The sequence below is a fragment of the Echeneis naucrates genome, chromosome 15 (assembly GCF_900963305.1).
Source record: "Echeneis naucrates chromosome 15, fEcheNa1.1, whole genome shotgun sequence".
Lineage (NCBI taxonomy): Eukaryota > Metazoa > Chordata > Actinopteri > Carangiformes > Echeneidae > Echeneis > Echeneis naucrates.
Window position 1 is genome coordinate 5,628,463 of NC_042525.1, and position 25,488 is coordinate 5,653,950.

Below are 25,488 nucleotides of genomic sequence, written 5' to 3' on the forward strand. Positions count from 1 at the left end.
AATGCATATTTGCTGGACTGAATGCATAATATTAGAGGAAAACCTGGGGAGCTGCTGAGCTGCCTGACAATGTGTCATAAATGACTGCAGGTCGCATGAGCTCATCACATCAAATCAAAGTGCAGGTTAGATTTCTGCTTGATGTGACCTGGCATCAGTGTTAATGATATTATGAGTGAACTGAAGATAGACTGCTGGGCAATGCTGAACAGCAGCTACTGTTAACTTGAGGTCAAACACCAGCTGGGTCCTCCAAAAAAATGACAGAAATACCAGAGTAGTTCATATGCCCCTCCACACATTAACACGGTGTAATCAACTCATGCATTCATATTTCTTGATACCCTGTTATTAAAATCTACCCTACAAACAATTTTAAGATGCTGAACCAAATTGCTCTGTGTAAAGCCTCTCTGATAGACGCCTGGTCCATTGATTTTTTATTAAGTGCCATTGACACAAAAAATTCTGAGAAAGCTCAGTTGCCACTGCGGTCTGTAATATTTACCTCTTAGCTCTTGGGTAAGGTAAAAAGATTCAATGCAGTTTGTTAAGCAAAGAAATCTAGTTATTAAGTTTAGGCAATCATTCAGACTAGAAATATTCACTTGTGTAGTTGTAATAGCAAGATGAGGGCCATTTACTTCTTTGTTTGCATCACTCCTGTGATAAACACTGCACCCTGCATATTGTTGATAGCAACATATTCTTTTTGTTGTCATCCATCTTTGGTTAAATAATTTGTGTTAGATAAAGGATGTGATCACAGCAATTTTGCTTCTGCCAGATCATCAGATCTGAAAGAAATTTTGTTCAGTACAAGGCATCATAAGAGGATGTTTAATGACTTGACTGAATCTTAAGCTACAAATTGTGTAAAATGAATTCAAAAGATTCTCCTCTGAGGATTCATGACACATGAGGAGGGTATGATTTAATGAATTTATAAATGGAACAGCCTGGACAGACAGGCTGGACCAGAATCTGAGCCCTCTGTCAATATTTTGCCCAATCAATACAACAATTGCAATAACAAATGGACCTGTGGTCAGGTCAGGGGACAGCAATTCTCTGTGAGTGTTTTCTGTGAGCCAATACGATATTTTATCACTGCTGCATGCATCTGAGCTACTGTTTTCATTAAAGCCTCACTGACATTATGGTAATTATTTGTCTAACAGAGCACCACTTTCATATCATGTGCTCATACCACGGTAAAAAATGCCAGTTACCCTCTCTATTACAAGTTACTACCTATTTTTTTTTTTTTTTCACAAAAAGCAATTATACATACCCCCAACCCTTCCCTTCGCTCTTCCTCTCATTTTAATAAAGAAGGTTGTACTTAACTGTGCCTGCAGCCCTCCCTCGTTAGTGCAAGCAATTTATTGCAGTATTCCCATCACAATATCTAACTGTCCACTACTGAAAGTTCATACTGACTTTGAAGAACCTCACAACAATACTAACTCCAGCATTGGGTTATCTCATTCACAAACCACACGAGTGTCCCAAACTACAGACATTTTCAAATCCATAAGGGCAAACAACTTAACACATTCACATATTACATAAACACACACATATTTGGGAGTGTTGGCTTTACAGTGATGACAAAAGCTTTTGTGTGCCCATGTCCCAGCTGAGCTACTTTGGACAATGAAGGCTACGGTGAAACTTGATCCACAAGTTGCACCTACATATAATAGTGAAAGGCAGCTCAGGTGAAGACCTGCAGACAAAAGTAGGCTCCAGTTTCAGCTGTTATGTCACTGCATGGTGTGGGTGAGCCTTTACACGTAGAGTTTGCAAAATGAAGAAGCAGCATGCACAAAGTAATTAGATGTTTGTTTAGCTTAGGTACTGCCTTATTGGTGGCGTGACAAGCAGAGTTAGATTCACAGGTATGTGTGCTTACATTGGGATCTTTGTAGGGCAGAAACATTTCATTCACATTCATGCTGGCACAAACACACATATATACACTGAAACGAGACTACAGAGCTCATTTTGTGTGCTGCTCTGTGCATTCATGCCTGACCTTGAGATATGGATGCAGAATTTCTTAAAACTGTTGTGTTGCTTTCAAATATTTCTTTTAATTACAGTTGGTGAACAACTGAAAAAAGAAAATTAGCGTCAGCACAGATTATATTTGAATGCCATAAATCTTAATTTGTCCCTTGAATTTGTCCTGCTCATATTGAGCATATTGTTTGTTTGCTTTCTTATATTTAACCACTGGATGGAATTTTTAAGTCAGTGTGTTACTATTAACCATGTTTCTTCATTGCTACTGGCCATCTTTACGGAGGGAATTGGCTTCTTCTTCCTCGTGTCTGGCCATCATATATATCACGTCCTTCCAGTAGTTGGCACAGGCAAGCACTGCAGCAGTTGGATAAACCAGGTAACATTGTGGGGCTTGGGTACAGTTCAAAATGTGCTCCATCGTTTGAATTTCCCCAAGCTGGATAATTCATTATTTTCAATTAATATAATTGTTATGCAACTACTCTTGTTTTAGTAGTTGCATGAATAGATATTTAGCAGAAAAGTCCAGTCACTGAAATCATTCCACATACACCATAGGTCACATTAGGATCCATCAATCTCCAATAGAGGTCTGAATAAGAGTTGGTAAAGGCATTGGTAATCACCTTTAGTACAACTGATGGCAATGATTTTCTTTAACCCAGCTTCTTTCATTCAAACTGCTGACACACCATGTACAAATGTATATTGCCTGGTGCAGTTGAAGTTGCAGTGAAAAGGTTTATGTGAGTCAGTGCATGGTAGTGTTTGGCATCACACGAAAAATTATGTGAATCGATAGAGCTCAAGGCCTTGAGAATATCTGAGAATTTGCATTTAAATTGCATCACCCACACAGCCTGACACAATACACCTGAAGAACTACAGAAGAAACTGAGATAAACTCTGGAGCAGTGAATCTACAACAATAAAAAAAAAAATCTCCATTCAAAATGTTTTTATTACCTCTCTCTTTCTTATTCTCTTAGGTGATCATATACATTGGTTCAAAAAAAAGCTTTCAAACATATTTACTCTTGTAAATTAATACTGAATGCTATCTGATTCACCCTTGACCGATCCAGGTATGGCAGACTGTGTTCAATGACAGGCTTGGTCAAAGATAAAGGAGAACAGAATACATTCCACCAAGGGGAGTTTCCTCGACATTCATTGACCAAATAGACCCATTACTGCTCCTATTACCTGCACTTGCAGCGGTTGGTTGATTCTACTAAACGAAACACCTCATACTTGACTGTTGGTCCTTGTGTTCTACCATTTAGGGACCGGAATGCCTGCAAATGGTTACGAATTAGGGGGAGGCAGGGGGGGAAGGGGGGCATATTGTTTTAAATGTCATCAGAAATCAGTTCAATTAGATTTGATCTTGTAGGTTTCTCTTTGGGGACGCAGTCACAAGAGTGACTGAAGGACAGTCTAATATTAGAAACAGTTATAGTGGAAGGGATGGCCAGGCTAATGATAGCAAGACTGCCAAGACTTAGCCTAACAAGTCATATTGTGTCTGTCTGTCTGTTTCATGACACCTTGAGATCTCCGAAAAGAAGTCACCTCCAGACTGAATGTCAAGCTTGTCTGTGGTAATAGCTGAGAGAGTCAATACAGACAGACAGGCTGGCAGGCGTGGATATCATTTTTTACAGTATGCATCTATCATGGAAAACCTTGATTTGATTTAGCAACAGGAAAATCATCAAAAATGGGGCGATCAGGTATTTGGACACATTTGACTGTAATTGTATTTCCAATTTCAGATACATAGGATCAGTTTCTTCTAATGGCTTTTTCACTATGGGGTGTTTGATTTCCAATACAATATCAATACATTTCAGTAGGCTATTACAGAGAAACTAAAAAAACAAAAAACTATTCTCCACTGAGAGAGGAAGGTACAATTATAATTCAGCTTTTTCTTAATTCTGCCGAACTACACAGCGACACCTAACATGCAAACACAGTACTTTCTCTGCACAGGACTTAAGTGATAAATGCATCATCATCATCGGAGTTTTATGAGTGATTAGTCAAACGCAGTCACTGTGCATTGTATTTCGTTTTGAATCAGCCATCGCAGGAGCGCTTTAACTATGCACACTGGTGCAACACTGGGCATGTGTGCGGAGCCGTAGTCCGGCCCCGCAACCCGCCCACCGCCCTCCCTCTTCCCTTCGGTGCGTCTCGGTCCGCCCGCAGCAGTCTCCTTCTCGTCTCGGTGTCAGTCCAGAGATGGCTGCTAAAGTGTGCAGGTCGGTCCTCCTGTTGTCCCGGAGCGGCGGAGCGGCGGCCGGCAGCCTCCCGGCACTTGTTGTCTCTTCACAGCTACATCATCAGCACATAAGACCGGTGAGTCCCAGGACGTGTGTGGCGTTGCAGGCTCGGAGAGGGAAGCGGAGAATGGGTGGTGGGTGGTGGGTGGTGGAGGAGGAGGAGGGGGGCAGCAGAGGACCGGGCAGGCGGGCGGGTTTGACCGGGAGGGAGAGCGGCAGCAGCCGCCGCTGCCGGCTAAGGAAGTGAAGCTAAAACTAGCCTCAAGATTTTCCGTCCGCGGCTCCTATAAAGAGATTTGGCCGCAAAGGAAGGTGAGGCACGAGATGACTCATGATGTGTGGTGTGTCCCGAACCGGAGCTTATTCCCGATCTGGATCTTTGACAGAGACAATGCAGTTTTTTGTTTTTTTTGTTTTTTTTTTTTTGGAGCGCTTCATCTACACCCCCACCCCACCCCACCCCACCCACCGGCGCTGCCCCGCCGTTTACTGTAACTCCCCTACATTATGCCCCACATCTCATGTCTTCTCCTTCAACTTTGCAGACATTTTTTTTTACCCCTCCCCCTGCCCAATCCAGTCTGATCGGTGTGTGTGCGCATCTGAATGGGAGGTGTTGGTTTTTTATTATTTTTTTTTAATGTCTGCAGGAGGTGTTGGGGGTGCTTGTCTTATTCTTATGCAGCAACAATGACGGATGGCTGGTCTGAGCAGTCCTCTGTCATTTATTTGTTTGGTTTATTTGGCTGCAGTTTTGCAGATCATCTCTCTGCTCCATGGTTCACGGTGTGAACTGCAGCGTGCTGGTGCAGCAGCAGCAGCAGCAGCAGCAGCAGAAACTCACAATAATGAATGTCTACACAGAGCTGGAGAGAGAAAGACCACACTCGGGCCTGTGTGAAAGGAAGAGAAAGCCACACACACACACACACACATGTATATGAAACTTACAGAAACATGGACAGCCCACACTTATGATGTCAGACTCTCCAGTAAGCCTGCTGTTTCTCCCCTCCCTGCGGGTGTTTCCCCGTTCAGCTGGGAGATCCTGGGCTTTCCTGTGAGCTGATTCAGGTCCTTTGCTCAAACAGACACCGTAGAAGTAGATATGACCTCAAAATTGCCTACAATAACTGGAAGGTAATCACGTTTGCAAAGTAATACTATAACTGTACGTGCTGTTTCTGGCTCCTCTGACCTACTCTCTCCGCTGAAACTCAGCTGCCCAGGGAGAGGAGGTGAAGCTCAGGATGGAGCTGAATGTGAAGGAATGAGGAAGTCATTGCAGCCCAGGACTGAGTGGGCCCTCCTCTGTAGCGAAGAACACCGCTCTGCTCTCATTTTTCTGAGTCTTCCCCTTTGCTACACAGATCACTCCCTCTGTCTCGCGCTTCTCATTCTTGTTTTTTTACGAACCCCTCCCATATACAAGCAGGCAGACACTTGCAATAGGCCTTGTGAAATCAAATGAGGCTCTCCTTCCTGCCAACGTAGCCCGGTCTGGGGATTAAGCAGCTACCAAAATACCCAATACTCTTGACCAGCCCCCATGCTGTCACCTGCTGTGAGCTATATTAATGGAGCACATTTGCCCCCATGGAGAGGAATTGTCTCTCCTTTTCTAAAATAACTGGTTCTGTTTAAACTGTAACATATTTATCTGGGTGAACTGTATCTCCTCAGGGAGGGTCATAACAGGTTCTGATTTTATTTCTGCTTACTCAGGTTGTAGTTTTGTTTGCCTGTCAAATAGTTTCTCTGTCCATCGAAGCGTTGCGGCAGCAGCTCCTAAAGCAGGTGTGTTACTGTGTGACGGCCAAGCCGCTGTCCTCGGCTGTAAAGCGAGAGTCCCACGGTGTGGGGACTCTTTTTCTTTCCAGACTTATGTCTATGCAGCTGCAGAGGAACACGTGCTAATGAGTTGCAACTAAGCATATAGTGTCTGTTTGTTGGGACACGTAGCTGCAAAGACATAAAAATGCTACCTGAAGACAAATGAGTATCATGCCTGTATGACGTACTGCAGTCATGACAGGTCAACTCCTCTGGGATGCACAGCAGACTGTCGGCTCCTGAGGCTCACATTTAACCCATGTTGGATTACTATTGAGTCTGTCATGTTAAGTGTGGCTGCCTTGAATTCTTGCAGAGGAGGGGAGTCATTGTGAATAAATAACTGTTGTTAAAGAGTTATGAATTACAAGTTGAAGTGACGTTTTCTATAGTATGAGTAAAGCAATAAATATTTCCCTATGCTGAATTAATATTTGGTTTATTGGAGTAAAAAATATCTAATCATTATTATTTATTTGCATTTAAGATGAAATGGTTATTGAAAATGAGCAGTTAGTGGCCGTGGACTTGGGGCTAGGGGTGTCAAAGCCCGCTCCTGGCTTTTAATCCAATCAGTGTAGGAGTAAACTAATTCATCCTTGCTGGCTTCACAGGCTTCCTGCTGAAGTTATCCGGATTAGTGTGATAAGAGAGTGACTGTCGGCTAGTGGCTGTTGTCTGCTGAAGGTGATAAGACAGTTGAATGATTGATAAACCTGTCCACTTAGGCAGTTTCATTTATGCAGTCCTGGTTTCTAGGCTGTATGACGTCTATAATCTCCCATTTATGCAAAGGAGTGGAAAGGAAAACAGGTAGATTTTATGGAAAAAACATTTTGACATGTAATGATGAATGTCATCTTTTTAAGACAAATTAAAGATTTTCCGTCAATGTGGGGTCAGTTGATCGACACGTGTGTGCAAAATAATGAATGACGTTCAATGCTGAAGATAGATTGACTGTTATGTTGTATGTAATGATATTAGAGGTTTATGATGATTAAAGTCATAACTGTCGTAAGATTTTATTGTGCGTTGTCACTGCTAGAAGAGAGTCTTCAATGGCCAGCACACTGCTGTACTGCTCCATGTTTTTTTTTTTTTTTTATATATATATTAGGTTACTATTTGCAGGCAGATGCAGTTTTAATGGGCATGGAGTGAGTGAAACCAAGAGGGTTTTCTTTGGTGGGTGAGAAAATTGATTTGAGTTTTCCTGCAGGGTTGCACGTGCACTCCTTCTAGGCTATATAAGGCAAATGGATATACCATTTCAGTCAGTCAAAGGTAAAGTTACAGAAAAAGATTGATTTGTTGACTGGATATTCCAGTCGGTCTGTATACTGTACCATGTTCCCGATATCTCTCCTCATACACTTACACTTTCCACATTACTGGTCTGTGTGCCAGGCGAGCTGTATGAGGTTCTTTATTGTTAGCAACACGTATGGACAGTAAAATTCAAACCGCTTAGGGAGGGAACACACAAAGCGGACCCTCTTCCTCCAATGGGAACTATCAATTTGGCAGCATGACAGGATCACTTCGGCAATATGATGTCATTTAGTTTATAGAATATACTTCAGAGGTCATTCAGAAACATTTAAGTGTTGCTCAGTCAGTTCATTCCCCGACTGACTGCCTACCTCTTCACTCTTTGAATTAGTTTTAGATTGTGGCTTGAAGAGCTCTGGACGGGAAGCAGCTAATCTTGCATTGCCAGGCAGGCATGTTAGTCTGTTCGTGTTGAGCGGCAGCCTGCCTATCTTAGCATCAACTCGTGTTTAGATACAAAATGACAAAATTTTTCCGTTGGAGAAACATAGATTTCGTCACAAGGAATTCATTTGCCAGAACTGAGGGTGTGTTGCTGTTGTGTTGTAAAATAGACTGTCTCTTTAGTGCTGCTGGTCTCTCTCCTTTGTTTGTGTGTGAACAGGGGATCATTGTGTAAAATGGATGTACAGCAGCTCATTGATTTGACCATCAACATGATGAAACTGCACTGGCTAATTCCATGGCTCTGAACTTGTGTAACCCACCATTCCTCACGTTCTTGACTAAAAAAACAGGTAGTATTGCAAACATGTGCAACACTGATGGCAAAGGCAAAACCTTTCCCTTTGAAATTCACCCTACGTACTCATCACAGGCATCATAAACGTGGCACAACAGAATTAATGGTTTACATTACATTTTACCAATACAATTCTGTCATCACAGAAAATGTTTCTGGTATTAGTGCTGTGGAAACCCAGTTGAACTTTGTCCAAGCACCCACTTCAACTTTTCATTTATGTTAAGAGGGCTTCTAACTGCTGTCATCTTGACATTAAAGCAGTGTGCAGTGGGCTTACCCGGGGGGTAATACTCAGAATGTAGCAAAAATGACATTTAGAACTGCTCACTAACTTAATCCGTGTCATGTTGGTTAATATGAGTGTTCATAAAACATGCTCATAAAAATGACTCTCTGCTGTTCAGTCACTTACCATATCTAAGAATTCATGTTCACTGTAAAGCTAAGCTAGAGAATAACTCTAGGTTCTCTCCTTTGGGGACACTTTGGCTGCAGTGGACATGACACAGAACAAAAAAGGAATGCCAGCATTTCAGAAAAATTATCTCAGCATCTAATGGCATCACGGCCAATTACAAAATACAACATGAGGAGTGCATGTCATGTTTCCCGGTTGAACTCAGGATCCCATCATTTCACTAAAAACACGAATCAAGCCACACTCGGTGTTTTGTCCAGTGTCGTGACCTTTACTGCTGAAATCATGGATTGTCTCACCTCCAGACGAAGACTGCATTGTTACCCTGGCGTAGTGATGAAGAAAGAGGCGGTGTGTCTGACAGAGCTCCCGTCAGCTCAGGTTGTGATCACCCTGGTATCCAGAATATGTTCCAAGGTCAGCTGCAACTGAGGAGTTGACACTTCAAGCTGTTTCCTGTCACCCTTCTCTACCACTTATAATTAGGCTGACAGGTCAGAGAGATATCTGAATGTTTGAACTAACTCTTGAGTTTTTTTTGGTTGAACTTTTGGTTGCAAAATAAGCAGGAGAAGAGATAATATCCCTTCAGCAGTTCAGCATCCTGTTGACTAAAGTGGGTCATTATGATGCAACCGTCAGATGTTTACTTGATGTTCTGCTTAATCTGTCCTCAGGCTATGGTGGAACTGAACTTAGTTGAGACTGAGCAATATATAGAGCAGCGTCCAATGCAGGTATTTTCACACAACAGCTGTAAATTTCATAGTTTTATGATTGCATTATTTTCTACAGAAGGTCAGTGAAACTGCTGCCTTCTCTTCCTCCTCCTGGGCTTTCCAATAGCTTTCAACATATGCCAGTGCGTGTTTCCCCTGTGCTCCTCTTTTCTAAGTCAGCACCTGCTCAGCACGGTAACCTTTCTCACGCTCACCAGCTGTTTGCCCTGTGGTCAAAGGAACTGTCCTTGAAGGTAAAAAGATTCAGTGTTAAGACACTTAACTAGAGATAGTACTCTGTTAGTACTGCAACACACCCCCATCTGTCTCTGAGCTTAACCACACAGTTACGATTTTGATGCTTTACGTCAACTCCTCACAAGTCTGGGAGCCAAATGCTTCTGTAATCAGCTGTTCATTACAGCTGAGCTTTAGAAATCTAATGGAGGATACTACTGTGATGTACAAAACCTTTATTAATTCTCTGGTAGGGAATTCACCCTTGAGGTGCTAAATGACTGGTGAACCTCTGCTGTTGGCATCGACTAATTAGCGGCTTCCCATGTTTGTGTGTGGCACAGTGTGTCTCCAGTCAAGTCTGAAAAGGACATTAAACTAGGCCAACGTCTGTAATGCAATGATGGATGACAGCAAACGCTTTGTTACCCCCCCCGCCTTTATCTCCGGTATGCCAGGCTGGTGGTGTCCTCTGCCAGGAGAGCAGGTGAGGCTGCCGCTGGAGCCTGAAGGTCATTTGCAGTCCATCCTTTCGTGACAATAATTAGATGTGGGTTGGCCTCATTATTGTGACCAAAAATCAAATCTGTCCGGGTCAGCACTGTAAATTAGACCGGACAGATGAGGGTCAGCTGCATCCTTATCAGTCAAAAAATATGTGACAGTGAGTTGAGAATGTTTCTCGATTGAGGTGCTCGGCTTTTGTTTGGTCAACAACTTCCTTCTTACTTCAGTTGTGAAACTATTGTAATGCCACTGACACCATTTTCGTATACTCTCTGAATAACTTTGCATAATTGTGCATAACAGTTGGATATTATGTGTCGGCCAATGTTGTGGGCTCATTCTTTGGACCTGGAATGTTTAAAATTACACAGGAGCAAGAACAGTACAATGCAGGAACATTACATGGGGGGCAGCTAATTTTATCTTAAGGCCAGAAAACCTTAAAAATAGGCCAGCTTTAATTGCAAATATTCATGTATATGCTAATGTGTTACTCGAGTCTGCTCATGTGTGGTTGTCTGCCTTTCTTTTGTTTGAGTTGTCCACCTACCAGCTGCTCCTGAGGTGCTGTCTCACCCAAATGAACTCCAGCAGAAATGGGATGAGACGCGGTTGCTTCCTCTTGCATATTGATCCTGTCTTGTTCGCTCTTCACGGAGTTGAATTTGAGAGAACCTATATCAACTAAATATCAAGACTCTCTAATATGCAGCTAATTAGCATGAAGGCAAGATGGGGTTGACCTCTCTTATTGATTGTTTGTTGTTTATACAAGATGACGGTGAATTAATACAGGAAAAGGAGGACAGATGCTGTCCGACGCTGACAGTGGGCATTGACAACCAAGCTTCTGATATATATCTGCGTAACTCTCACTTATGAATGCTGGCTGCTTTTCCACATTACTTCCCATTTTTCCTAACTTTTTCATTGTTCAGGTGTGTCCTCTCCTTTACTCAGAGGTGGGACCTCTGTCTCAGCGGTAGCACCAGCCTGTTAGGATGTAACCTTCCTATTTAAATGAATCCTGAACTACATAGCTGTCATTATTTTGTGAGCAGTTCCTCATAAGCCCCCTGACAGAGCTGTATACTTAGAACACAAACTACCTGTTATTCCTACCAAGATCTCACTTATCTACACTGTGCTGTTGATTGGATTAAAAACAGTATGGCAAGCTGACTCTGACAGATCCTTGAATTACAAATGATGCAGTGGAAAGCAGAAAACATTCACATCAGGGCAAGTCGCGAGTCATCACTGTGAGGCAGGCAGCAGAGGAGAAAAAACTGGCTTAACTGCCAACAGCGAGGCAGCTCTTAATTGCAGTTGCTGCCTATTATGTATGAATGAGTCCCACTGTACTGACTAGTGGAGTAATGGCTGGGAAGACGTTCAGAGGAACATTGGGATGCAGCGATGTGAGATTTCCTCCGGCCTCAAGCTCACCTCCTTTATTGAAAAGGAATTGGCTGAGCAATGCTGCGTCTAATTACAGCTTTCCTATGTCTCTGCCAGCTGAACTGAAATGATTATTACAAACAGCTAACCATCAGGCACATTTTGTCTCCAAATTTTAGTTTGACTCAGGCATCCATTACCCCCCCTTTTCTAGAAAAATAATTACATACAGATAAAAACACTCTTTCAAGTGTTAAACACTTTTTAACACTTCAGATAGTTGTGAATATAAACATTCATGAATTTCTGATAATTATCAAAATGAGACCGTGTATGTTGATGCATTTAGGATCGTTGACAAACTATGTCAATACATCGCCCTGTAAATGATCGATGTATACATAAGCCACTTAGGAACTTCCTGTACGTTTCAGCAAAATACAATTCATGCATCTGCTCGTCGCAAATGAGACAATTTCAAAGGAAAATAAAGCATTTATTTAACAGATCAGTTTAAAAAAGGGAGAAATGCAAATTTAAACTTGAATAGTGGAGATTTAATAGCGTTGCTGTCTTGAGCACAGACGTACACACACACACGCACACACACTCTTAAGTAGCCCTTTTGTTCTAGCAGGATGGATGTACTAGGTTAATGGCAAGAGAGCTTGACATTTCAAGTTCGTTACACCTTTTCTGTCCCGGTGATGTGAGAAAAAAGAGCCAGTGTCTCCTGTGATAAGGGCAGGTGATCTCTTGGGTGTACAGAGGACCGATGGGCCTGCTCAGCTGGACGGTAAATCTTCATGCATTTCTTTGTGGCAAAACATTGTGGTGTTGAGTTAACATGGAAACTAGGGCTCAGCTGGTCACGGGTAAAAAGGATGCACAGAGAGCTGTGACATCATGCTTATGTTGGGGGGTCATCGTGGCTACTGGGAATGTGCGCTGGCTTGGGAGGAATTATCTCTCCATGGTGGCTCAGGGAGGCGTGATGCCAGGCAGACTGCTGTTTGTTGTTTTCTTGTTAACACCAGTTCATATTGCTCGCTTTACCCTCGGTGGTTGGCACGCATTAGTTACAGCCATCACAATACAGCTTGTTCAAACTTGCATGCATGTAGTCCATGTTTAGTGCTAAGGCCAAATTACAGAAGGGTGAACATTTGCCATGTGTTATCCCTTTAAAGGGTATTTAAATGTAAATGAGACTTGTCATTACATTTTCTATGGATCAAAAGAAACCCAAGATGCAACACATGAAAAAGGTATTGGTAATACAGATCCAATTGTAAAATTTATTTTAATTTTTGATACAAATACACTTTACGGTGTACTTTAGGCTAGAGTTTCATGTTTCATACCCAAAAATAGTTAAAAAAAAAAAAAAAAAGTCAATGTAATGTTGCTCTTTGATGATAACATGGGTTAGCAAACCCTACATCAGCCAGGCGAAGTTGAGGAAGCTCGCTACTTGTAAGATGAAAAGGTGCCTTTGAACATAAATAAACAGTATCTGAGAAGGCACACGCGTACAAGTGTTTGCAATAAGAGAACAGGATGCCTGCCACTTATTTATGCTGGCTTGCAAAAACTTCATTACTTCTGTTTTGTTCATCGTAACCAGCCTGCTCTGTCCCTGAAATGAGTCTGTATTTTCTGAATGATGCTTTTGGCAACCTCATTACACAACCAGAAGTCAAGAACCTAGCCTTAACTGAGACTGATCACAGTCTGAGCACATCCACAGAGTCAATGGGCCCCAACAAGCAAGACTCAGTTCGGCGTGGCGCCCAGTTTGTTTGCACTGTAATTATCCAGATTGTAGCAGTGCCATGGTAGATGCAAGCACACACAGGGGATTCACCGTGGGCAAACAGAAATGCCCACCTTTGTCCAAAAATCAACTATAAGCCCACAGGCTGCATGTTTTTGCTTTATAGTATTTTTTATTTTTTATTTTTTTTTTGTTTTTTTGTAGTAGTAGTGTCCGCTCCCCACGGCCTGACTCAAGGTTTTCCTGTTAATAGGAAGCCTCTCTCATCTCAGTGCTTAATGATACGTTTTAAATGAATCAGGGGTCTGAGCTTTGAGTCTTGTTTCTTTTAATTAACACTAGTGGCTCAAATGCTGGAAACATACATGTAATAAGCATGTCTGTTTCAGAAGGCTGAGCTGGGGTTGTATGGGAGGGGTCAGACCTGTCGTATTGCCGTGGTGGTTAAGGCTTTTTTCTGCAGCCTCAGCACTTTGGAGCCTCACTCAAACCAGCCAGCCATTTTAATGGTATTCTATATTTCTTTGTGCTGTGTAGGTTTTGACCAGATAATCCTATTAGAGGAGGTTTTTGTGCAAATGTTGCTCGTCCTGGGAAATATTGCAGAATTATCATGTCATGGTTTTGACGATACAGGAAGCAGGATGGCACTAATGTAGTCTTCCGGTTGACAGATGGCACTGCAGTGAATTCGATTTAGCTTGCCCATTCACGTGCAATGTGTGAGTCGAACTTAAATATCTTTTTAGCGACAATCCAACTATATATCATGAGAGCAAAGTGATCAGTAGACTCATCCATCATGTGCACTATGATTACTCCAATGTGACTTTAAGGTTCTAACGAATTTCCTCCCTGCTGTTGCAAATGAAACTATCCAATGAACATAAAGCAGATTGACTAACAATGTGTTCATCTCTACAGTGGGAATGGCATCGGCAGCACAGATAAAGTCACCTGTTGTTGCATGATTCATTTTACATACACACTATAATTTGTGACACAACGGGTAATTTCCCGTTAGCTGCTTTAAAAGCAAAGGTACATTTCTCTTCTGCATAAAAACCATAAAAATCCAAACTTTGCATAAAACAGTCCTTGCCCATTGGTTTCATCATTGACCACGATGACCTTATACCATCACGTTTTGATTGAGAAAGAAAAAGTTGCTACCTCATTATAAACTGTGTAGAAAAGTATGACACATAATCTATATGCATATGTGCAATATATTGTCATTGACCCGCCCAACTTCATAACAGGATGGGATATTCAGAAACGCTGTACCACATAAATAGGTGTTAATTTTCCTTTTAAATGAAAGTCCGCAAGGACTTAGAGGGCACGACGTGTGAGAGATACAATCTCTGCTCAAATGCACCTCCGGGAAGAGGGGCAGAGAGTAAATTGTTTATGTAAATAGCTGTTTTTATAACCCATTGTTGATTTGGTCTCTGACGGGACAGCGCCACACAAGTGATTTTGAAATTCTTTTGTTTTGTGGAAAACAAAAGAACTATTAACTCTTGACTCCCGGCCGGTGTTATCAGGTGTGAGGAGGGATGTTCGGCAAAAACAACAGCGGCTCTGACAGACAAGGCAGAGTTTGAATAAAATGATGGTGATTCGTGGTCTCATTAGTGGTCATTGAGAGTGAGTGTGTTTGCTAACGAAAGCTGACGGCCATAATTGTTGTTCTCGGTCATCGAGTTAACGCCGTGCTGTTTGTCGGGGGCCCATCTTTGTGGTGAAACTGCAGTCTGGTATCATTAATTCATGTAGGCTAATGCAAATTAGCGTAATCAGCATGACTGAGGAGGACTTTTTTTTTTTTTTGTTTTCTTGATTTCCAGCATTGTATTCAGTCTGTTATTGCTGCATTTAAGGCACTGAGGTGATGTGTGTGTGAGGGGGGGTCTTCTTACTGCTCGTGCTCTTTCACCCCCCCCCCCCCCCTTGCTGGACTTTGTGGAAGAAGCTTCGACTTGAGACATGCCTGTGGTTTTCTCATCCTCAATCCACACGTGAAGGTCAAACAGCAGCTAACCACAGAGTCCCACGACCTTCTGCCACAGGAGGTTAGCTGTGACCCCCGTTGCCTGCTGTCTTCTCTCTGATGTCTGGCCGGCGTGTGTGCGTGCATACTCCAAAGGCCTTGCATCAGCTTCACACACACAAACACACAAGCTTCTCACATGAAATATGCTTTCTCCTGTGGGACTGGAGATAGTCAGCTGTTTGTGGGAACGCCTGCTCAAAGCTTTTTGATTTGAAATGAAGCAATGAGCAAAAAGAAAGGCAGCAATGGAAAGGTTGGGATACTAGACATTTCCATTCTCACTACACTGTTACTCATCCTCTGCCAGTTAGCTAGCACTCCACCATTCTATAAATAGGATGGAGGAGATGGTGGAAAGGAGACTTTGTTGGAGAATGTATTTCCATGGAGACAGTCTTCATTGGGCTTTGGCTTTGTGAGCACAGATATGATGTGCAGGGCTGAATTCCAGTCAGTGTGTGAAAGCAAAATAAAAACTACCTTGCCTCTCTCTGCGTCGTCTACATTTTGATTCACAAGTATTATGATAAGGTCCTGCAAATCATGTTGATTGTGAAGTCGACTCAGGATAGCTTTGTACCACGCACGCGCACAGACTGTATGCAAAGCAAATTTAGCACTGATCCTTCCCCGCATGCATGCGGGCCAAGTGCAAATTCAAATAAAATTTTCTCTAGGTCAGAATCTGAGAGTAGGAGCAACCCGAGTTTATTAAATACACTGGAATCTCAAGACATTTGAATTTGTTTGCTGCAGAACAATTGTGCTTCACTCTGTTTCTCTTAAGGTATTTACTTGTGGCAGATGCATTTAATCATTTGAATGTTTTCAGTCAGTTTCCTTGTTCTGCTTATGTAGGTGTCAGTTGTACCTCAAGGGTGTTGGTCTTTGAGTGGGCGTGGCTGTTTGCTGTTGTCACTCTGGCATTGAGGTAAAACCCCTGTAGGGTTTGCCTTATGCAGGAAAATAATATGATAGAAAAGGTATTCCTCCATACAGCTGCAGCATCCAGATCAAATGTTTGACGGTTAACAGGCTGGTTGCTGTTTTCTCAGGGGGGAAAAAAAAAAAGTAAAGCAGCAAGGATGCAGAAGAGCTGAGCTTGGCAACAGAGCAGATCACAGATGTACTGCCAGCTGAGCTTTCAACTTGCACTGCCAGAGCCTTTACCGACCCGGTCCATAGGGGAACCCTGGGGAAATCCCTGTCTGGACACGGCATGGATGGGAAAGCAAAGGGATGCAGGCTGGGGGCTGAGAAGTGAGGAGATGATGGGAGCAGGGTATTGTCGGAATATTTTACTTTATGTGAATAGCAACATAATTGCTGTGTTGTTGTTTTTTTTTTTTTCTTTTCATGACCAGTATTTTAAAATTTCCAATGTATTGAGTCATCTTTTAGATCTGACCTCAGCGGGCTGTTGAAAGTGCATACACTAAGAAAGGCAGAGATTGAAGTGAGGACAGAGGAAAGTAGACAAGTTACTGCAGCATCCCAATGCTGCTATTGGGTGGATAACACTTTTTCCTTTCCACAGCAGCCAGGTTATCCATCACATCCTCACCTGTTCTCTAGTTCTTATACAAAAATAGCCTCTCCAATATTGCCGTCAGTCCCTCAAACCTGAAAAAGTGTAGAGTAGCAAAGAAGGCGTCTTTCTCAAGCTTCTGATTTCACCCGTAGGAGCATCCCCACTGAAATGGCAGAGACACTAAAACTGCCTCACATGTCCTTCTTCCCTCCTGTCGTGATTATTACAGCCACCAACGATTAGATCTAGTGAATTATCATTAAGCTTCTCGCACAAATGACCCATTCTCTTTTCAGCCTCCATCTGGCGTTATACATGCTTCTCCATGTTGACATGTACTTAGTAAAAAGCCCTCTCCAGAACTTGGCCAGCAGGCCACTACCCTTCACTCTTCACTACCTCCCATTCAGCTGGCTCTTTGGAAAAAATGTAACGCTACAATGCACAGTGACAGGCGGTTTTCATTCCAGTCTTGAATTATTGATTTGCCTTCAAGGCTTTCCTTCAAATTTATACCTACGCTTATGCAAAATTAAATAAAAATAATTTTTTTTCAACCGTAGCTTGGAGAGAAATGTTACTACTTTAGGTTTATCTTTTCCATTTCTTACATCTGTTACATATGCCCCCAGAGAAAGTTTCATTTTTGCTGGATTTCTCTTTATTGCCATTTTTGTTCATAACTCATCTGACGTCTTCCTACACTCCAAAATACATTTCTTCTATCTACAGCTGGACCAAGTTTCTCATATTAAGAGACAGACATGCTACTAGAACTGGCACCTATGATCAGCACTTGTTATTTAAGCTTGTCAGTGGTGGTTGTATGTATGACAGGAGGGCACATGGAGGTTTGAAGTTCACCCTTAACAGCTTTTGCCTCTACCAGTTACTGATCTGTAACTGCATCTTTTTCTTTTTCTTTTTTTTTTTAAACTTAAGAGCTATTGAGTCTTGACTGTGACTTCCAGGAGCTGCTTTGTTGTGGTTTGCTTGAGGAAGTCTTTTCATTTGATGGTGCAGCACTAAATGTTGTAGATCTTAAGAAGCACCGTCATACTGTTGGTCATTGCGGCTGTGTGTGTGTGTGTGTGTGTGTGTGTGTGTGTGTGTGTGTGGTGACAATTATATAAATCACACCGTATTGCCTGATCCGGTGTAAGGGGGATACAACTGCAGGTCTAAAGGAGAGGTCAGCAGTTCGACATATGGTGCTTGCAATCAGTACATTAGTAGGAATGTTACTCATGTGGCCTTGATGCTATATTTCTGATACCCCGTTTTGAATTTCTCAGTCCGTATAGCAAGTATAGCCAGCTTAATGCAATTCACAGAAGAGAGTACCCACTAGTAAACTGAAAATCATTCCAAGTATCCACTCCATTCGATGTGGGTTCAGTGTAATACAAACACAACAGCCCAGCTGTGTGTGAATTTGACTGATTATCATTTTGTGTGTTAAAAGGTTTTTTATATATATCTATATATATCTATATATATATAGATATATATAGATAGATAGATAGATAGATATCGATCTAGATATATCTCGGGGAAAAAAATCCCCTGCCACCTCATACAACTGACTAACCCATGTGCCTGTAATATAACAAAATATTTCCTGTAGAAACCAGCTTCAGCGGAAACAAATGAGAGACCTTTAAAACCTTGATAGATGTGGTTGGGTAGAGTTACAGTTTAGGCTCAATTTCTTGTCAGAGCTGAGCTGCAGTGCTGTGATGGCAGCCTCCACACTTGTAGGGTTATTCAAAAAGCAATCAGGATAGGTCTTTTTGCCTATGTGGGACACATTATTGTGTGCAAACTGCACACTGCAGGCAGTTACAAGTAGCTGCTTTCTGGAGGCACACATGCAGCTGCTGGCTTTGTACAGTAAGAGGTGGAAACCCAACAGTATCAAGTGTGAGCCACCTCATACTTGAGAATTGTTCATTTTTGCGCCTCCCTCAGTTTGCCGTCGGCCCTTACAGCAACAGTGTTCGACAATAGGGACAGGACCAACTTTTGCTATGAATCATTGGAAAAAAAATTCAGAAAAAGATACTTATTAATTGATATATATTGGTATGAATACTGCTGTCGACATCTACATTTTAAAGACTGAAAATGTGCCCCTTTCTGTCACTGGACAGTTATTTTCTATAGCTTTGTGCCAGTAGGTGGAACTTGCTATTTGTGGATTTCACTGATGTGAAGACTGGACACTTTGTAATGATTACACACACACACACACACACACACACACACACGCAAAGGCCAACAGACACGTGAGGACACACAGGCTGCGAAAAATTTCTGCAGCAGTCCTTCCTCTCCTCTCTGATGCTCGATCAGTCCGTCTCTCTCTCTCTCTTGTGCGTCCTCCCCCTCACACCCACGCTGCTCCTCCCTGTACTGCTCATCATTAGCTGTATCTCCACAACTGTCTTTGGGATGGGGGGGATGGGGGGGGGGGGGGGGGCAAATGGAAAAATCCAAACAATGCTGCTGGTTTCGTTTCTGCCTATCATACCTGCAGTTTGCCTCAAAAAGTTTCCCTTTCGACCTTCATTGCTTCTTTATATTTATGTCATTCTTGTTTACAAGACCATAATCTGGCCTTTTTAATAGATAGATGGGAGAACACGGCCTTTTGAAGTGTGATAGACTCTGCGGTGTACGTTCTGACATTTCTTGGCCATTCTAGCTTTCAGACAACACAAACAGTGTTGTGTCGCTCTTTATGCCCTTTTAAGTTTTATTTGGGTAACACAGAGGGCAGTAAAGCAGAACAATAGTTTTATGCTTGATTATCTTTTTTTTATGGGAAGTACCATTGTGCTGCCTGTACAGGCCTCATATCCTGTTCTATAGTCCACCCCCACCCCCATAGCTTCCCTTTTTTTGCCTCTTGTCCGGCCCCCCCAGTCCTGAAGACACCTGGGGATGAAGCTGCTTTGTTATTGTATTCCATTATGAATGAAAGCAGTTTTCAGCCCGCCCCATTCATCTCTGTTGCAGCAGGCGACGCCAAGCTGTCAGCCTCTGTGCACTCCCCTGCCAGGTTACCTCCTAGTTTACCTACACATGTGCATCTCACATAGACAGCGAATAAATGGCAGAAGGGAAGCGTTAATGTGTCACATGCATGTGCAAGTTTCTGAGGTGATACATCGTGTAGGCAGATACTGTCCAGAGTGTGGCTATTTTTGGTTTTCTTTGTTCAGCCCTGCAGCAAATCTCCCCACCTCCTCACACATACACAATAAATAAAGGTCTTTGAGAGAAGAGGCTGGTCGTTGGGTTATGTGACTGTCTACGATCGTATTTAACTTTGCGTCTGTCATTCACTCATCCCACTAGGATTGGTTATTAACTGTCTAACCTTGAGTTCCTGTCGTTGTATGGTTCTCTGTTGTCTGGGCACATCCAGGGAACCCCTGAGACTGGATCAATTCTCTGTGGCCATAAAAGGCATTCAACGGCCAGTGCCCACTCTCCACAGCCCCCACCCACCCATCTCTATATCCCCCTGCCTGTGCAGTCAGCATGTACCAGGGTGTGCTTAATGTGTTGGAAATTTCATTTAATTCTGCTCTTCCTCTCTTCTATCTCACTCTCTTCGTCCCTCCTCTTGGTGACAAATGATTGCTTGCAGCCTCCCCGGTTTCCTTCCCTCTTTACCCCTCCACCTCCCTGGGGCTAACTGCCTTTCTCGTACAACAAGCTGCCGAGAGGGTGAATGAGCAAGTCAAGAAGAAGAACTGACAGTGGAAGATGAGGGGATGGGGGTGAAACGGGCACATCAGACTGTGAATCACTTTTTCCAATATATGTTAGTTACTTGGGGGCAGAATCTCTTGGAAGACAACAGGCTGCACATATTCTCTTTATGTACTACATAACATGCAATATTTAATAGCTGTGCACATTTGAAACTATGGCAGGATAGCAGGATGCAACATAGGTTAAAATGGCCAGCCTCCATCTCATGGAGTGGTCAACTCACTTAACCTGGACCAGATAATATTCCCGTTAATTTGTCTGCTGTTATCTCTCAGCAGCTTCCTCGTCCACTGAGCTGATTTGATCTGCTGCGTGAACACACACACTCACACTCACATTCGTCGTGTTCTGACAACTCTGTCATACCCTCTCTGTAGCTGATCAGTTTTATAAATGAGGAGCTGGTTAAAAGCTAAACTTTCGAGCAGTTAGCGGGCCATCACCAAAATCAAGATGACTAAATTATCTTGTTCTGAATGCGAAGGAAAACTGGCTTTGATTTGTTTGCTTGGCACCTTTCCTTACTTAGCCACTGCTTTGGTAGGTATTATTTTTAGACTTTTGGATCATTTAGTTATGTGTAAAGTAGGTTATGAGGTGCTGGATATTCCCACTCTCATGCTGTATCTGTATATATTTGTGCTTTTTGTTTGTTGGATTTTCATCCTGCCGTGATTTGAGCCGTTGCCAAGATTATAGAAGACACGACCCACTGTTTCCCCAGTGAGAATTATTTTCTGAAAGAAATTGTTGAGGCAGATTGGGTCCAGGATACATGGTGCTGGAAAGTGAGTCTGATGTTTTTGTTAGTCCAAAGAACACACTTCAAAAAGGCCAACATAATTTAGCATTGTGATTTCTACAATTAACCAATTGACAATTTGAGCGGTGAGATGTCTTGCGTAAGGAGACATCTGAGTCCTCTGGCTGCTTGCTGATTAGTCATTTGCAGTAATTAAAGATGTTTAGGATCATGTCAATTCAGGCATGGAGAATGTGCAGAGGGGACAGAGTCAGAAATGAGTCTGGCCCTCGCTCAAGTTTCACATTGACGTTCCAGTATGTGTCACCGCGGATCAGGCGCTGCTCTGGGTCTCAATCGCAGTGAGACGGACAACATGTGAACAGAGAGAGTTGGTCTGACGGGCGTTACCTGAGAACAAGAGACCAAGTCCGGTTTTGATGTGTCTGTGATTGTTGGGTATTGGTCCCAGAGCAGCAACAAGCTCATAACACACCGTGCCATAAGCCAATCAGCAAATCAATACATGGCAGCTGGAGGTCACTTATTTTCTCACTGTGCCACACATGATCTGGCTGTCTAAAATCCAATACTTGCCATTAACACAGTCTCTGATGTGACGTGTGCCACTCTTTTCTGAATACTTAAATGATTTTGTAATGACAATATCCAACATCCTTGCCTGCTTGCCTGTAGATTATTCCAGTAGAGTGGAATCGAGTGAAACCGTCATGGGGAGCAGACTGCCTGTTTCCTTTCTGCTCCTTTTCTTTTTCACATTTATTGCCTTCAGGAAAGATATGATTCTTTTACTTCCATGACAGATTTTTTTTTAATTAAGTCACATAGAATTAAATCTGCAGTTGGTAAAGGCTCAATGTGATATTCAGGCAGAACTGACCTTTGCCCTGGTGTCTCTATCTGCTTGGAAAATTCTATTGCAATAATGTATTTTTCATGGAAGGATCAAACAGATTCAATTTCGTGACCAAGAAAAGCATGTTATGCTGATTATTGTTAGCACTTTATTCCCCAGCTGCTCAGAACTACAGATGACCCAGTGAAAGCCTTATGGGATGGTTTTTCTTCTTGATGTTTTCAAGTCGCTGATTTGTGTAAAATAAAAAAGAAATAAATCTGTCACTCCACCTGTTTGTTGCATACTGTGTTATCCTAAAGAAAAGCTGTCGTGGGAGAGGACTCAGCTGAGCGGGGCCTCTTTGTATCAGGAGAATAAAGTGGTGTGCTGTGAGTGTGTATACGGTCTGTATGATTCTACTCCAGTTTGTTGTGAGTCGCTATCTTGAGAGAGCAGCTGTTGTCCTCTGTGGCAATCTAATCAACAGAAATAGATGGGGCCCTCCCCTCAGCAGGCCGCAGACCTGCTAGTGCAAAGAGGCCACAGCTACCACTCACACAGGCTGGTGCACAATGTTGTGCATGTTTAGAAGCACAACTACTCGCACTTTAAATCACACCAAAGCCTGATGGACATTGTCCTTTCCATGTAAGGACACATTTTCAGCTTCCAGGGTTGGCTCAAAATTGCTTCTGTGTCTTTTTACTCAAGAAACACACTTTTCAGTCCAGTCGCAAATTATCAATGAATACATGAATCATGAGTTGGTTATACGTTTGGCTTCTCTGCCTTTATTTATTAGTTTGAAATGGTCCCACACTGCACTCCGTTTTAACCGCTTCATGTAAATGTGTTTTTGGAACACAGTCCTAATCCTGGTGAGTCAAAAACTGATGCTTGGTCAGCACATGCTTGTGTGTTTGTTTGTTTGTTTTCCAGAAGTCCCTAAGGGGGACTTTTTTTTTTTTTTTTTTTTTTTTTTCCCCTAGGTTGTCTAATGTTAGGCTCTTTATGTAAATATCATAATGTGATTTCTTATTAATGTTGCAGTGTTATATTTTTGTGCATCTCAAGGTCATATTTATGATACAGCAATTTACATGTTTGTTTGTTTGTTTGTTTTTTTTTTTAAAGAACGGGAGGTCATTGACTCACACAGGCATATAATTCTGGGAGTGGAGTGCTGCAGCTTCAAATTACTGGAAACAGTCAGTTCTGTTGCTCGGCAGAGAACTAACTTCAATTAATGTCCCACATCACCTCAACAATTGGACAAATGCTGTTTCCTTCTTCCATAGCACCACAACCAGCGGACAGACATTCTCTTGGCAGTTCAGGTCACTTGACAACACACGCCCACTTATGAGTGTATGTCGAACTCATAGATAAAGGGCAAGTAACAGTCCTGTTGAAACATCTAAGCACCAAGGTCCATCTGTTATCTGCGTGTTGAGGACACTACTTGAAAGCTTCATTGTGATATTACACTCTGCTCATGGAACAGTTGTTCTCTTCTCTTGTCGTGCTGAAAAGACAGACAAAAAGAATTATGAGTAATGGATGTTTTTTTTTTTTAACTAACTGTCTTCAACGGTCCATTACTGCATTTTTGGTATTTGCAGTTGAAGAAGCGGAGAGCTGCAGGGGAAAAACATGTCATGGGTGCCGGTTATCACAGCACCTCAGTAGAGTAGCTAATATTTGAACTTAACTGGCCCTGAACGTCTGTAGCTTTGCATGCTGAAAGGAAAACATTGCCTACCAATTAAAATCTCATATCATACCCTGGAAATATTTATCTCAGAGAAGCCAAAGACCCAATTTACCAAAGCGTAATAATATATTCATAACCACTGGCAAAAACTCAAATGGGCATAAACCAAGTCATGTCCTTGCTTGTCAGATGTAATTTACCAAGGCTCAGAGTTGTTAAAGGAAAGGTAATTGTGTGTATAATAACATGTAGAAAGGGATGGTGTTTAGCAGAAATTCACTCATAAATTGGAGCTCTGATGGCGGAAAGGACACAGCAGATATACCATTACTGATGCTATACCAACGCATCTCGTGCCATCCTTTGATTAATTAACCTAAAGCTTACATTTAGTGGTAGCGTGGTGGATTAGAGGTTATCTCTATCAGTGCACAGCTGGAAACCAACCTGCTGCACCGAGTTTAAATAGCTCCCCTCGTGTTTGTGTGGGCCCTAATGACACGCAGGCCTGCGGATTCAGTCAGCACTAAATTCAGTGCGAAGTTAAAGCTAAAATATCATGAACAAAACGCAATTTACAAAAGCACGTCTTGCTGTGCTGTATATATGCTTCTGCAAAAGAGGTTTTTATGGTATTCAGTCGCTTCCTCACACACATTTTCAAAGTCAGTTAGGCGTGTCCTCTTAAATCGGGTCACAACTGGTTCATTTTTTTCAGCGTTGCTTCTTAAATCTGCTGGTGAAAAATTACGTTGTTTTGTTTTTTTTTTTTAATGTCATCTTCATGACTGACCTTTAGTTGTTCATTTCTTGTCATAAGACGCTGACAGCTGGTTTGTGGTGTGTAATAGCACAACATGGCTCATATTGTTTAACTGTGTGGGTCACCCACCCAGGGGCTAAAAAAAAAAAAATCCACATACCTGGGCCTAATATCAGAGGTTTATAGGCTGCACTGGCGCTGCTCAGTGGTTACAATCAAGGTGCTCTCTGTTTTTGTAAGTAAGAGTGAGAATATCTCGCTTTATATCTGTCTACTCTCCAGTGCTGAACATTTGTGTACATACACTAACTTTGAAGGGGAAAGTATTTTTGTCATCCCGTAACCTGGTGCCACACACCTGCCTACACACACACACAAACCCTCTCTCTCTCTCTCTCTCTCTCTCTCTCCACACATATCCAAACAACCACGGTTTTCACCTTTCTTGACCGGTGGCAAGTCTGGATGTAAGCAACCCAATACGTAGATAGCTCCCTGATAGTCCTCGCTTTGGTGTGGAGCAGAGCAGCTGCAGGGCCGGCCATCTTTTTCATGTACGATGAACAGTTGCAGCAGCGGTTTCCTCGGGACACAGAGGAAGCTTCACGTGATATTTCCACCTTCTTACACCGTCATCTGTAACTACTTATTGCTTTTGAATTTCAACACAAAGGAAAATGGCCACTGATGGGATTAAAAAAAAAACAAACAAAACAAACAAAAACAAAACCAACTAC

General features: G+C 42.4%; 1 protein-coding gene across 2 annotated transcripts in view; it reads left to right on the top strand.

Moving 5' to 3' along the window:
- Nucleotides 1-4,236: 4,236 nt before the first annotated feature.
- mcu (mitochondrial calcium uniporter) overlaps nt 4,237-25,488 on the top strand; it is a 46,728-nt gene continuing 25,476 nt past the window's right edge. The window contains exons 1-2 of one of the 2 annotated variants that reach the window (XM_029521746.1): nt 4,237-4,401; nt 6,120-6,122. In XM_029521746.1, the coding sequence (XP_029377606.1) occupies nt 4,285-4,401; nt 6,120-6,122 (120 nt within the window). In that variant the 5' untranslated portion in view covers nt 4,237-4,284. The remainder of the gene's footprint in view (nt 4,402-6,119; nt 6,123-25,488) is intronic. The other variant, XM_029521745.1, reaches the window with a different exon arrangement.